Source organism: Narcine bancroftii, chromosome 2, assembly GCF_036971445.1.
Source record: "Narcine bancroftii isolate sNarBan1 chromosome 2, sNarBan1.hap1, whole genome shotgun sequence".
Lineage (NCBI taxonomy): Eukaryota > Metazoa > Chordata > Chondrichthyes > Torpediniformes > Narcinidae > Narcine > Narcine bancroftii.
The window spans coordinates 47,925,071-47,939,841 of record NC_091470.1 but is presented as its reverse complement, the minus strand read 5'-3'; the positions used below and the strand labels follow the sequence as shown (position 1 = coordinate 47,939,841).

The 14,771-nt window shown below is 41.1% G+C and overlaps 1 protein-coding gene across 6 annotated transcripts in view; it reads left to right on the top strand.

Annotated features, from left to right (window-relative positions):
- sos2 (son of sevenless homolog 2 (Drosophila)) overlaps window positions 1-14,771 on the top strand; it is a 102,228-nt gene that overhangs the window by 24,224 nt on the left and 63,233 nt on the right. For all 6 annotated transcript variants that reach the window (XM_069916592.1, XM_069916591.1, XM_069916593.1 and 3 more), the window contains exon 2: window positions 11,642-11,767. In XM_069916592.1, the coding sequence (XP_069772693.1) occupies window positions 11,642-11,767 (126 nt within the window). The remainder of the gene's footprint in view (window positions 1-11,641; window positions 11,768-14,771) is intronic.

Here is a 14,771-nt window from a genome sequence, read left to right as displayed (position 1 = left end):
TCTGCTTTGTCATGCTACTACTTCTATCACAATTCTCTCCTGTCAGAAAAGCTTCTCAGTGAGGCAGCTGTTTGAAATCCTCTGACATGCATTGCCATCTTCTTAATGGATTTTCTATGACGAAGATACATCAGCGGGTACAAAGAATTCTCTGCCAATGATCAAAAACAACTCCGCTGCTCTCTTTGATTATGTGAAAATAATATACATGTTACAGCTAAGGTCTTGTTTTTAACTTTCCTCCTCCTGGACGTTTTTGTTCTTGATTCCAAAAGGGTTTCCTGTTTCTCCTTGAGGTTTGCACTTGAGTTTGTGGTCCACTTCATGACTGCTTTCCACTAATTTACATGCTCTTTCTTTATTTGGTTTTGCTCTCTTAATGCTCCTCTGTAATTAGCCACAGAAACTACAGAAGGAAAGAGGGATTCTTAGTTAACTAATCTTGAATTTGCTGGTAAATTACACTGTTTTATAGGCTGTTTACATTTTTTTATAACACCAGTAACATGAATTTTCTTTTAGCAGATTGCAAAAAAAACTGCCTGATTGTATGATTTTGATGTGTGAATGTTTGTAGGCGATGAAATACAGTTAACATACTCACATTTTTAAAAAAAACCTAGAATCAGCCATTTTTAAAGTTTTGGAAATTCATGCAAATTATTAAAAAGCAATCATTGAGAACTTTTTTCCATGTCTGAATGAAGTAGCCTTTTTTTTTAGGGATTTCAAAATTTATTCTGAAAAATGTTTGAATGTATTCTTTATTGAGCTGATGTCTGTTCACTTTAATTCTGAAATGTATGAGCTGACATAAAACAAAATTAGCAGCATTTGTTTCAGAAAAAAACCTATTGTAATGATGAGGGGAAAATTGCTCGATGGAATTTGCAAAGGGCATCGGGCCATTCAGTTGGCATTAACCCCTTTGAGGTATTTATTCTTCCATTTGGTCTGATAATTTTGAATGTAGACTTGGGACAGATTTTGCTGTTGGAAGAACATGACAAAACTAAAGCAGATGAATTATGTATCTGTACTAGATAAAGGACACTGTTTGACCTACTGTGCTTCTCCAGCATTTTGTTTTTACAACCCCATGTGCCATGCTACACCCTCAATGAGGTTACAACTGATCTTTTACCTCAACTGTCCCAGTTCCCTTAATAGCTAAAAATCTATTCATGTTTTGATATATTCAGTGACGAAGCCTGCACAACTCAACACTTTTTAAACTTGTAACTTGTCAAAGTCTTTATAAATCAACAACTCCTTACATGTGGATTCAACGTTCACCAATTTCCATTACAGTTAATAGGTTAAATAGGTGAATGCCCCTTGCACCTCTTTAGACCTATTGCTCAATTTTCTGATGTTTATAATGAAAAATTTGGGAGATCAACTGAAGGGTCCACTTCCTGTCTGACCTTGGAGTGCGGGGCCAGAGTGCAGCCTGCTGCCAAGTGGTGAATGCTGAGTGGAACTACTCAGACTTGTGGTTGTGCAAATTAATAGTTGTCAGTTTTACTGTGTAATAAAAGCCAAACCTTTATTGTTACTCTACAAAGTCGAGAGGTTTTGCTTCAGCAGTAGTTGGTCTATTTTCCATTCAGCGGGTGGGTTACTTGTGACATTTAAGTACCTTGTAGCTCCTGACATTAAATTCTGTCTCCATCGCAAGGGCCCTGTTCCCCCATGTTATCAATACTTTAGCTTGGGGCAGACAACATTTGTGGTCTGAATGGTGATTCAGTGGTTGAACGGCGGGCTGCATAAATGTAGTGGCGTACCTAGGGAAAATAGCACCTATGGCAGGTGGCAAGCAGGTCTCACAAGAGCTGTCCTTGGTGGCCATGTTGTACTTGGCTGTGGCCTTTTACTAAGCTGAGAGTGAATGAGAAGATGGGATAGGGGGGCAGCAGCAGCAGCGCTATGGTGTTGGACCGGCAGGAGATGGCAGTGGTGTTGCTGGGCGTGGGGAATCTGCCTCCGTCTAGGCAAATCAAGCGTCTGTCTACTCGCTAATCAGGCCTCCTTTTTTTTCCATTTTGCAATTTTTGTTTTTTTTTTTTTGCACTACTTGTATCAGTGGGCCGGGTGCACGTGTACTTTTTCATTGGGTTGCGGGCAGGATAAATTTGGACTGTGGACTGCAGGCTGCTCAGCCCTGCTTTAGCTGCTTCTTTTGTAAAGGATTAAGGGCATTTTTTTGTATCAACTGGATATTTCAACCCCTCATCTATCGGTCTGTTTCTAAATTAGTTGATGTAAAGCAGAGGAGAGATATTGGGACTGACTCCTTTTGGATGCCTCCTTTTAGGGCTGGTTGCCTCAAACTTGATTGATCCTTTTATTTCCAGTGATGAAAATTCATTTATATCAATGGCATTTTTTTGGTGGATTCTAAGCTTGGCACTTCGCTGAGTTTGAATACATTATGAACCTTGTTATTGCCAAGCTGGCTAAAAACAGGAGAATGTGACAACTCCAGCTAAGTTGTCAGTATGATCATCTCCAACTCTATATTACCCACACAATGTGAGTGCTCTTTGAGAGTTCAATACAGAGGCTGAGATAAATGGCACTATATTTACCTGGGTGTTAAACTTGAGAAAAATGGATGAAGGAAAACGTGCAACAGCATCTTTAATAAGCTGGCTTGTTCAATATATGTTGCATGCTGATTCATGCCATCTCGTACCCTAGCAGTGTAATTGTCATATATCAATCTCATTGAAGTGCAGCTGTGTTTGGTGACATGGGCAACTCTTTGCCTTGGCTTGAGCAACGTGGTTTCTTTTCATATTTTTTTGGAACTTGCAACCATTAATTTGAGGCTGGTACACAAGATGCTGTTGCCATTATCCATACAACTTGCTGCTTAATGACTAAGTTGGACAGGTTAACCATCTCTTTTGGCGTTTTCGTGGTAACCCAGAGCGTAGATGTGGGAAAACCTACAAACAGTGTCTATTGTTTTAATAGCTGCATTTCTAATATCAGCAGTGATGTGCAAGAATTGAGGATATTAACACTTTTTTTGGTTTGGTGGATCTGAGTGGCTTTAAAATGGGAGCTTCCAATGCACTTTTCCCTTTAGCACCAATCTGTTCTAAGGAAAAATACAAACCTAAAAATGTCTTCAAAATATTGCTGGTGACTCTCGTGGTAACATTAGTACAGTTTTGTCTAAAGTTAACCATCGAAATAATTGCAAGGAAAGAGAGCAGTCATTTAAAAATGATGTGTGTAGGAATTTCTTGCAGAATGTGTTGAATATCTGGAATTCTCTACCTTGAAGTATTGTGGAGGCTAGTTCATTGATGAGATTTAGAGGGGGGGGGGTAGATGCATATTTTATATATTGGTGAATTGGGAACTATGGAGCAATGACATAAGAAGATGTGAGGCCTGGGGTAAACCTCCCATGACATTCTTGAATGAGCAGGCTTGAACAGTTTTTTGCAATAGTAATAAGTGTTAATTCTGCCTGGCCAGCAGGAAAAAGAATCTCTGGGTTGTATGCATTGATATGTATGTACCTTGTTTCATGTTCTTGAGATAATCGCTTTGCACTCCTAAACTTGCTGGCACCTATTGTGCCTACATATCACCCTTATCTTTCCTGATTTGCTTTGATTTCAGACCACCTGAAAATTTCAATTTATGATTTGATTTTCAACTTGTGTTCTGATGTTTACCTCCTCTGCATTGCAAGAACCCTGGGATTGTAACTCTGATGGCACTAGGCACCTCCTGAGATGCTAATCACAAAAATATTATTATAGCACCATCAAGTGCAGCCCACACCAGGAAATGAATGATGGTTAAATGGACTTTTTTCTGTAATGCTGCCAAGCTTTTATTAGTATATGTACAAACTGTTCAGTGAATTCAGTGAAAATTCACTATCAATTTTTTGTTCTTAAAAATCAAATTGTGTGATGGAAAAATAGAATCTGGTTGGGTGGTGCTAGAACAACAGTCTTTCTCCCAACATCAGCAAGACCAAGGAAGGAGTTGATTATGGACTTTAGGAAGGGGAATCCAAGGGACCTATCTTTATCAGTGGAGAGGATTAGTATCTTCAGGTTCTAGGGTATCCACATACAAGAGGACCTCTCGGACCAGCATATCAAGAGAACCATAAAGAAAGTATGTCATCTTTCTAAAGTGTTTGAGGAAATTCAACACGTTTTTGAATACTCAATGAAACCTCTACAGGTGTACTATGGAAAACATTGAGTATTTGCATCATGGCCTAGCTTGGAAACTCAAATGCCCAGGAATGCAAAAAGCTGCAGAAAGTAGAAGATACAGCTATATCCATCACTAACAATGACCTCCTGTCTATCGAAGACGTTTATGCGAGATGCTGCACCAAGAAGCCAATCAATGTCATAAGAGTCCCCATGCTCTTATCTCATTGTTATCAGGCAGAAAGTACAGAAGCCTGAAGTCTAGCACCTGTAGGTTCGAGAGCAGTTGTTTCCCCCCCACCCAGATATCAGGTACTTGAACCGAAGCGTAATGCCACAAGACCATCAAAAGTCTGACAGAAACCATTTTTTTACTGCTAGTTAAAAGTGAATATTTTTTCATAGATAAAAAATGTTTTGCATCATAGGAAGCTGCAGCGCAAGTTTGAAGTGACAAAATCAAGTCATGAGCAGAAAACTGTTTAAAAACTTCTAAATAATGGCTGTGTATATTTGTATTGCAAAGTCAATATTTATATGCTTACAATCAATATTTAAAATAGCACTTTGGTCCAGTTTTTATTTCAGCATTAATTCTCAATGGAAGAGATAGATGCCAATGTGAGAAGATTGGTTTGGGAGATGGGGTGGATGGCCGACAAGTTGACAACATTGGTTGGCTGCTTTGTTGTTCATGTTTAAACCCAAGTGCTTATGGATACCTATTTTTCCAGATATTATCCAGAGACTGGGTGTTCTGTTTTCCCTTTTCTGTTTTGTTTTAAATCCTAATTTGAAGAGGTCATTCACTTTCTTATCCTCGTGGATAAATCCATATCAGTTGAGATAAATCTAGCTACCTTTAATTTCATGGGGACTTCAAAGGTAATACAGACTCGTGTGGGATGAAGAGATGGTAGATATCACAAAACTTTTGGCAGGAGGAGGGAAACCTCTTTACAGTAAGAATACCATCAGAATTCACTGTGGGGTAGTAACTAGAGAAATACAGCAGCAGTAGATGCGGCAATAATGAGTGAACAATGAGAGGCTGGAGGGACTCAGCTGATCAAACAGCATCCATGGAGAGAAATAGTAAATGTTTTGGGTTGGGAACCTCTAACAGTTACATTTCCTGGCTATTCAGGGTTTTTTTTCTTTGCACAAGAAATCTCCTAACCAGCTACTTTTGAGCCAATTTCTGGGGTCAATTAAGTTATGCTTTCCAAGTTTCTGGAAGATTTTGTTAGATTTCTTTATTATCTCTTAGAATTTGTAGAACTTGCTGTTTCTAATCTGTGGATACACATCCTGGAATTTATTCCAGTGCTATGTCTTTACCTTCTCCACCCCTACCTTTCACAAAAATATTAATTATAAAGACTTCATTTCCCTCAGTTGTGCTCTCTTAAATTGTTGAATCTCTACCTTTCCTGCTTGAAACCTAAAGAGAATTGTTTGTTTAGCTCAGACTTTAATGATATTTCCTAATCTATTCCTGCTTATCAAATGTGACAAGTGGCTCATTGGTGTTTTTATAGATTAACAGAGGTGTGTGTATATATGCAGATTATTGTAGGATGATGTGAATTCGAGACTAAATTTATAGTAGACTATCTGTTGTCTTGACAGAGGTTGTATAAAATTGTAAACAAAATGCTTATATTTCAGGACCTTTCCCAGGAAAACATTTTGGGTAAAAGATGATAGGGAGGAGATGGCAAGGAAAAACTATTTTAATAGTGTGTTGGTTACTGTACTTGGTCATAAAGGTTAAGCTTTAGTCAGATTTCAGTAAGGGCATATACTTGTAGTCACAAATCTCTGCAGACATTTCATGCTGTACTTGCTCAAGATCACCTAAAGTTGTCTTGAATATTTGTTGTGTTGTATGTTTTATTTGGCATGAAAATGTATTTTTTTGTTCCATTTTCAGAAATTGGTATCATTTGGGGCTTTTGTTTCAGGGCAGAGAAATTTTGCATAATTCCTTGCATTGAGGGTAGGGAAGTTGTTGAAGATTGTGAGGGACATGATTTGTGTGCATTTGGAAAGGTAGGGACCGATTAGGAGGAGTCCAGTGTGATTTGGACCAGAGAAGATAATGTCTCACAAATCTGAGTTTTGTTTTAACAAGAAAGTTGAGTAAGGCAGAGCAAAAGACGTAGTTTATATGAACTAGAGTCCCACATTGGAACAAGGTCCCCCATGGTAGGCTGGCCTAGAAAGTCAGACATATAACCATATAACAATTTTCAGTATGGAAACAGGCCATATCGGCCCTTCTAGTCACATCTGAGGTGTGTTTTGCAAAATAAACTCGAAATAGATGGGGTGGTAAGAGGCAGAGGACAGAGATATATGGGTGTTATTTTTCTGACTGGACATCGGTAACAATTAATGAAATCTTTTGTTTTTTAATATACATATAAATGACCAGGACATTAATAGAACAATTACAGTACAGAAACAGGCCACTTTGGCCCTCTAGTCTGTGCCGAACTACTTTATCTTGCCTAGTCCCACTGACCTGCTCTCAATCCACAGTTCCCCCCCCCCCCCATCCATATAACTGTCCAAATTTCCCTTAAATCAATGGTTCTTAACCTTTTTCTTTCCACCCACATACCACTTTAAGTATTCCCTATGCCACAGGTGCTCTGTGATTAGTAAGGGATTGCTTAAGGTGGTATCTGGGTGGAAAGAAAAAGTTTGAAAACCACTTTTAATTGTGTCTAATTGACTTGTTATGTGCATGTTTTCATAACTCCAAAGGAAATGGGCCAATTTCAATTTTTCTCAAGCAAAATATTTCAGTAACAATTGGATCTAGAGCAGGGATTCGCAGAGCCCTTTTGGCATGGAGATTACTTAAAGTGGTATGCGAGTGGAAAGAAAAAGGTTGAGAAGCACTGCCTTAAATGTTACAATTGAGCCTGCATCTGCCATTATCTGTGTCTGCCATTTCAACTGGAAGATCATTCCATACTCTCACCGTTCTCCTTTTAACCCATGTCCTTTTGTTTGAATCTCACCCACCCTCAATGGAAAAAGCTCATAATTTTAAATACCTCTATCAAATCACCCCTCATTCTTCTACGCTCCATGGAATAAAGTCCTAATCTGTTTAACCTTTCGCTGTAACTCAGTCCCTGAAGACTGGACAACATCCTAGTAAATCTTCTCTGTACACTCTCTATCTTATTGATATCCTTCCTGTAGTTAGGCGACCAGAGCTGCACACAATACTCCAAAATTAGCTTCACCAATATCATGTACAACTTTAACATAACATCCCAACTCCTGTACTCTGATTTATGAAGGCCACTATACCAAAAGTTTGCTTTACAACTCTGTCCACAGGTGATGCCACGTTCAGGGAATTATGTACAGTACAACTCCGATTATTCAAAATAGTTGGGATTGGGCCTATGTCAGATAAACTTTTTTTTCTGGATAACTTGTCATTTTTAAAAACAGCCCAGTAGCAACAACAAGTCACTTGTATCAGTGTTTAAACAACAACAAACAACAAGGAAAAGCTTTTTAAACATTAAAATAATGTTTAATTCTCACCAAAAAAAAATGCTGGCCGCCACCGATCACTGGCATTTCCCCACTGAGGTCCCCACTGCTCTCCTTGATGACGCTGGGACAAGTGATTCTTCTGACAACTACCAGCTGGGAGACAGTGGCATGCAGTTTGAGAGGGAGAGTTGGAGAGAAAAGTCAATAGTGGAAGGTAAAGAAGAAATGGAAAGACAGGGGAGGGAGTTACCTGAAACGAGTAACTGAAATGGCTCTGGAAATTTTTTTTTTAGGTAAATGAGGATTTCTGACTGTTTTGAATATCCTCATTTATCTGAAATTAAAGAAATTTTTCAGATAAATGAGGATTTCTGAAAATCCAATTTCGGACAATCGGTGTTGTACTGTATGTATATTCCCAGATCCCTCTTCTATCTTGCATCTCAGTGCCCTACCATTTACCATGTTTGTCCTTCCAAAATTAAATATCTCACACTTTCCTGTATTAAGTTCCATCTGCCATTTTTCACCCCACTTTACCAGCTGGTCCAGATCCCTCTGCAAGCTTTGAAAAGTCTTGCTCTCCACAACACTTCCAATTTTAATGTCATCTGCAAATTTATTAATCTAATTTACCACATTGTTCATCCTGAACAATAGATGACAAACAACAATGGATGCAGCACTGATCTCTGAGACACACCACTAGTTACAGGCCTCCAATGTGATAAGCAATCATCCTCCACTACTCTGGCTTCTCCCATCCAGCCATTGTCAAATCCAGTTCACTACTTCACCATGAATACCTAGTGTTTGAACCTTCCTGACTAACTTCCCATGCAGGACTTTATCAAAGCCCTTACTAAAATCCATGTAGACATCCTTGAAAAACTCTATAAGATTGGTTAAACACAATCTACCACACATAAAGCCATGTTGACTATCCCAAATCAGTCCATGGCTATCCAAATAGTTGTATATCCAATGTCTTAAAACATCTTCCAATAATTTATCTACTACAGATGTCAGGCTCACTGGCCTATAATATCCAGGGTTACTTTTGGATCCTTTTTTTAAACAATGGAAAACATGAGGTACCCTCCAATCCTCCGGCCCCACACCCGTGACTAGGGGCATTTTAAATATTTCTGTCAGAGCCCCTGCAATTTATACACTAGCCTCCCTCAAAGTCTGAGGGAATATCTTGTCAAGCCCTGGGGATTTATCTACCCTTAGTGGCTTTAAGACAGCAAACACCTCCTCCTCTATAATCTGTATAGGTTCTATGACTGCTTGTTTTTCTTACTTCCCATGACTCCCTGCCTGTTTCCTTAACACTAAGGGGGGGAAAAAAACATAAGATCTTACCCTATCTCTTCTTGCTCCAAAAAAATGCTGGCCACTCTGATCTTCAAGGGGACTAATTTTGCCCCTTACTATCATTTTGTTCTTAATATACCCATAGAAACCAGTAGGATTTCCATTCACATTGTCTGCCAAAGCAGCCTCATATCTTTTAGCTTTCCTGAATTCTTTCTTGAGATTTTTCTTGCATTTTTATATTCCTCAAGTACCTCATTTGCTCCATGCTGCCTGTACCTGTTATACACCTCTCTCTTTTTCCAAACCAGATCCCCAATATCCCTTGAAAACCAAGGTACTCTATACCTTGCCTTCAGTCCTGACAAGAACATGCAGATACTTATCTCACATATCGTTGCCGGAAAACAACTTGTCCCAATCCATTCATTATAGATCCATTCTTATTTCCTCAAATTTACCCTTTCTCCAATTTAGATTCTCAACCCGAGGTCCAAACTGATCCTTCTCCATAATTAACTTGAAACTAATGGCATTATGATCACAGGACCCAAAATGATTCCTTCCACATATCTCTGTTACCTGTCCTGTCTTGTTCCCTAATAGGAGATCCAGCATTGCACCCTCTCTAGTTAGTACCTCTATATAATGGTTGAGAAAACTTTCCTGAACACATTTGATGATGTTAATTTAGGGGGTATGTTTCTAAATGACAGTAATATTGGTGGAATTATAGATAGCAAGGAAGGTTCTCTTAAAACCATCACTAATTGCAGCTGAGAATATTTGTCTGTCCTCTTTCTCTCGTGTGGTAATTCTATACTTGTTGGTTGGTGTATTTTGCATACCTGTATAGCTGCTGAAAGATCCAACTGCGCTGGGTAGGTCACATCTCCAGAATGGAGGACCATCGTCTTCCCAAGATCGTGTTATATGGCGAGCTCTCCACTGGCCACCGAGACAGAGGTGCACCAAAGAAGAGGTACAAGGACTGCTTAAAGAAATCTCTTGGTGCCTGCCACATTGACCACCGCCAGTGGGCTGATATCGCCTCAAACCGTGCATCTTGGCGCCTCACAGTTCGGCGGGCAGCAACCTTCTTTGAAGAAGACCGCAGAGCCCACCTCACTGACAAAAGACAAAGGAGGAAAAAACCAACACCCAACCCCAACCCACCAATTTTCCCTTGCAACCGCTGCAACCGTGTCTGCCTGTCCCGGATCGGACTTGTCAGCCACAAACAAGCCTGCAGCTGACGAGGACATTACCCCTCCATAAATCTTTGTCCGTGAAGCCAAGCCAAAGAAAGAAGATAGCTGCAATAAGCAAGCATTTCAGTATAACAGTACATGTGCTCAAGTACCTGACACCATGTCATTCATTCAGCAGGACCTGGAGCATGTGGAAAATTGGGTGGAGTGGTGACACATAGAATTTAATCCAGATAGGCCTGAAGTAATATAATTTGGGAGTTCAAATTCTGCTAGGACATAGAGTAGATGGCAGGGGCTTTGGGAGAATTGATGTACAGAGGGACCTGAAGGGATTCCTGAAAATGGTGACGTTAATGGATGAGGAATTTGATGTTTGCGTGTTGTGACAAAAGTTTAAAAATTGGGAAGTCATGCTGCAGTAGTACAAATATTTATTATGCTATGTATAGTTCTGGTCACCATCCTGCTGGAAGGTTGTGGTAGCAATGGATAAAGTTGCTGGGAATGTAAGGAGAGATTGAACAGCTGGATTTTTTTTCCACTGGACATATGAGGCTGAATTTCTTGGTTAATTGAAATTATGAAGGGCATAAATAGGAGAGATGGTCAATTTTTTCACAGCATAGATCTAGAAGGTGAGAGGGCAGAAATTTAAAGGCAATCCAAGATGCAAGTTTTCACGCAGGGAGTGATGAACATGAGGAATGAACTCCCAGAGGAGGAGTTGGAGGCAGGTGCAAGTATGTTTAAAAGGCATTTGTATTGGAAAGGTGTAGAGAGATGCAGTCCTAATACATGCAAATAGGATTATTGAGGCACTGCATCATGTTGGTGTGAAAGGGTAATTCATTTCTGATTCTATAATTCATTGAGTCCTGAGGCTTGAATGTCTCTCGATCTGGCTGGTATGATTGGGTATCTTGGTTTTAGTGTTGCAGGCAGAGGAAAAAATCTAGCTCAATTTTCTTGTTTTTATGAGATTTCTGTTTTGAAATGAAAGTTATTTTTCTGTTTACAAGGCCACCTGTAGACTGCTTCTAATGAATACTGGTTTGTTTGGGCCTCATGTGGCTTGGATTACTTTCTCCAGTATGTCACTTTCTTGTACTTTCGATTTGTCTGGAAATCTAGCATGGTTGGCAGAGAACTGGGTGATTCACTTTGTGTCAGACTTGTTGACTTCCCACAACAGTGCTTGATTCTCAGTTTGATGAATGAAAGGAGGCTAGAAACCTTTTGGTTCTCTCCTCAAGAGCAAATACTGTAGATCCGAAGGTAAAATGGGAGAGATTTTGATGGTTAAAATAGTTGTCTTTAAATTGTTTTGTTGGACAAAATATTTAGAATGATTTTTTGTTGTTGTTTTGTTCCATGATGTAGGTCCAGAGGCAGGTACATCCAACCCTCTCAGCGAAAGAAGATGCTCTCTATTACATAGAAGAGTTGATACTTCAGTTATTAAATATGTTGTGTGTTGCACAACCACGGACGGTTCAAGATGTTGGGGTAAGAACAAAATAAAAATGAATTGCTCCTTTGTAATGAATATCTTTATTTGGCACGCATTGATGATAAATCATTTTGGTATGTACGTTAAATGCAGGAAAATTGGTTTGTGACAGGTGAGTGAACTGATGTGTGGAAAAACAATGACCTAGAATTTTACGGAGGGCCAAAAAAAGGCCAGGAATTTTCCTGACCCAAGGTATTGACCATTCTTTTTCTTCAGTTGATGCTGCTAAACCTACTGAATTCCTCCAGCAGATTGTTTTATTTTTCAACATTTTGTTTTATTTGTGGTCAAGACATAAATGGTTAGATTTACTCTTGGATCTGTTACAATGTGACTATGAATGTAAAATATCTTCAAATTTGTTGTGTGTTGCTATGTCTCAATGGACTAAGATGGTGGCAAATTTCACTTCATCTGTCCTTGAGCATTTCTCACCAAATGGATATAGCTGTAATAGATCTTGTTTTCTGCAGACTAATTGTCTTGCTTAAATTTTGGAAGATGCTATAATTTAATCTGCAGAAGTGCCCTTGTCCTGCGCTAATTGATTCTTGTATTGCATTTAGCTACATCAGTTTCTGCTCAGTTATTTGGTGATGAAGAATATATTCACATCATCAGACCAAATTCTCAGTAGACTGATCTGAATTGCTGACTTCAGTTCTATATTGATACAAATTGTCAACGCAGACTTCATTTGGTTGTGCATTTAGACCAATTTGAAATTTTCAAGAACGAGCCCAAATTGATTAAAATAGGAATGTGGCTATCGGCCACCACGAATGAAAGAAACGCGTCGAGTGGAGTTTCAAACCAGCTGATTCAAACTTTCACGTTTAAAAGGTCCATGCTGGTCTCAGCGCTCGTGTGACGTCAACTTCCTGTCTGTTGTTTTGCCCCGCACTGAGAGCTCCAGAGTATGTTTCTGACTGCACACTCGACTGCGACTGCTGGCGCAGGTTTTCCTGCTGTGTGGGTGAGCCGCCACATGAACCCCCATCCCCCCTTCCAGAACTGATGATAGGCTAGGCACTGAAGCCATACTCTGTACACTGTCTGGTTTATGTGGCAGCCCTCCCCTCTTACCTGATGGGACCATGACTGGATGCTCAGTGTCTAGATGTGCCGGCTTGAGGTGGTCTATGGTAAATGTTTCCTCCCGGCCATCCACATCCAAAACACAAGTTGCCCCATTATGACATACCACTTTGAAGGGTCCTTCATGCAGCCTCTGCAGGAGTGGTCTGTGCGCTCCTTGGCGGACGAACACGTACTCACTCTACAGGTCTTTAGGTATGAAGGAGGGCCTTGCCCCGTGGTGGGACGTGGGCACTAGAGCCAATGTTCTGAGTCCCTCTTGAAGTCTGGTCAAGACCTCTGCTGGTGTCTCCTTTTGGCCACGGGGTGCAGGCACGAATTTACTGGGTACTATGAGCGGTGCACTGTAAACTAGTTCAACAGATGACACTGCCAGGTCTTCATTGGGGGATGTATGGATGCTCAGTAGCACCCAGGGGAGTTTGTCTACCCAGTTGGGCCCTTGGAGGTGTGCAGCTTGCTAGAATGTCCTTGGTTTGATCAAAAGCTGCCGTAATTTCTGTCCAAGATATCTGTTTGGTTTTGCCAGACATCAAGCTGAACAAGAGATGCATGATCCAGGCTGCTGAGAGGTGGTGACTGTGTTGGCCCTGGAGAATTTGTGAATGGCCTCCACTTTCCCTGATAGGGGAACAGCTCAGTGACAATTGATCTGGTGCCCCAAGAAGTCAATGGTGGGTATGCCAAACTGGCACTTAGCAAGGTTGACCGCCAGGCCATAGTCACTAAGGCAGTGGCAGAGTAGGCGCAGGTGTGCTAGGTGTTCCTGGTGGGAGCAGCTGGCTACCAGGATGTCACCAAGGTAGATGAACAGAAAGACATGCCCTTCTGTATCCATGAGGTGTTTGAAGGTCTGGGCTGTGTTCTTAAAGCTGAATAGCATTCTAAGGAATTTGAAAAGGCCAGAAGGGGTTATGATGGGTGTCTTTGGGATATTATCTGGGTGATGATACCCCAGGTCATCTTTGAAAAGATGTGTGCCCCATGCAGGATGGCTGTGAAGTCCTGGATGTGCGTGACTGGGTAACTATCAGAAATGGTCATTTCATTCAGCCTCCTGCAGACATGGGCACCATATGGAGTGGAGAGGCCCACAGGCTGTCTGAATGCTGTACGATGCCTGTCTCCTCCATCTTGTTCATATCCTCCATTGCTAGTTGGAGCTTATCTGGTGGTAACCTGTGTTCATCACACTGCGTTTGGGGGCTATCATGGAAAAATGGCATGATGATGGATGGGAGCTCTGACAACACCCTGGCGAATTTGTTGTCCAAACACATGACTGAGTCTGAGTGTGGGGCCGGCAATCTGGCCTCTCCGAGGGGAAAGATTTGAAGTGTCTTTGTGTTGACTAGCTGTTGTTCCTTCAGGTCCACCAGCAAACAGCATGTGTGGAGGAAGACTGCACTCAACAATGGTTGTGATACTGCGGCCAGCATAAACGTCCATGTGAATCAGCTGGAACTCAATTGCAAAGGGGTAGTGCTTGTGCCGTAGGTGCGAATGGTGCTGCCGTGACTTCTGATCTGGCCCTTCTGGTCCTGGTGGAGGAAAGGGGAAGGACCCTGATTTCTGCTCCTGTGTCTACTGGGAACCTGCGCCCGGAGTGTCTGTCCCAAGCAGACAGGAGGCCATCCAGCTGGCCAGCTGCCATAGTGATCAGTGATGGCTGGCCCTGTCGTTTTCCTGGAACAAGCGGTCAGCATCAGCAGGCCCCGAATCTCCACCTCTGATGGTAGAAATACCAAGCCTCAGAGCTGTTGTTGTCTCTTGGTGTGGGTGTTTGCTGACTTTGCTGCTGGGGCACAGGGTGGTAGGGCTTTCATTCGTGACGCAGCACTAATTCTGACACTTGTTCCGCTGACTCTTTTTGCGCGCCACAGGATATCTACGTGCGTG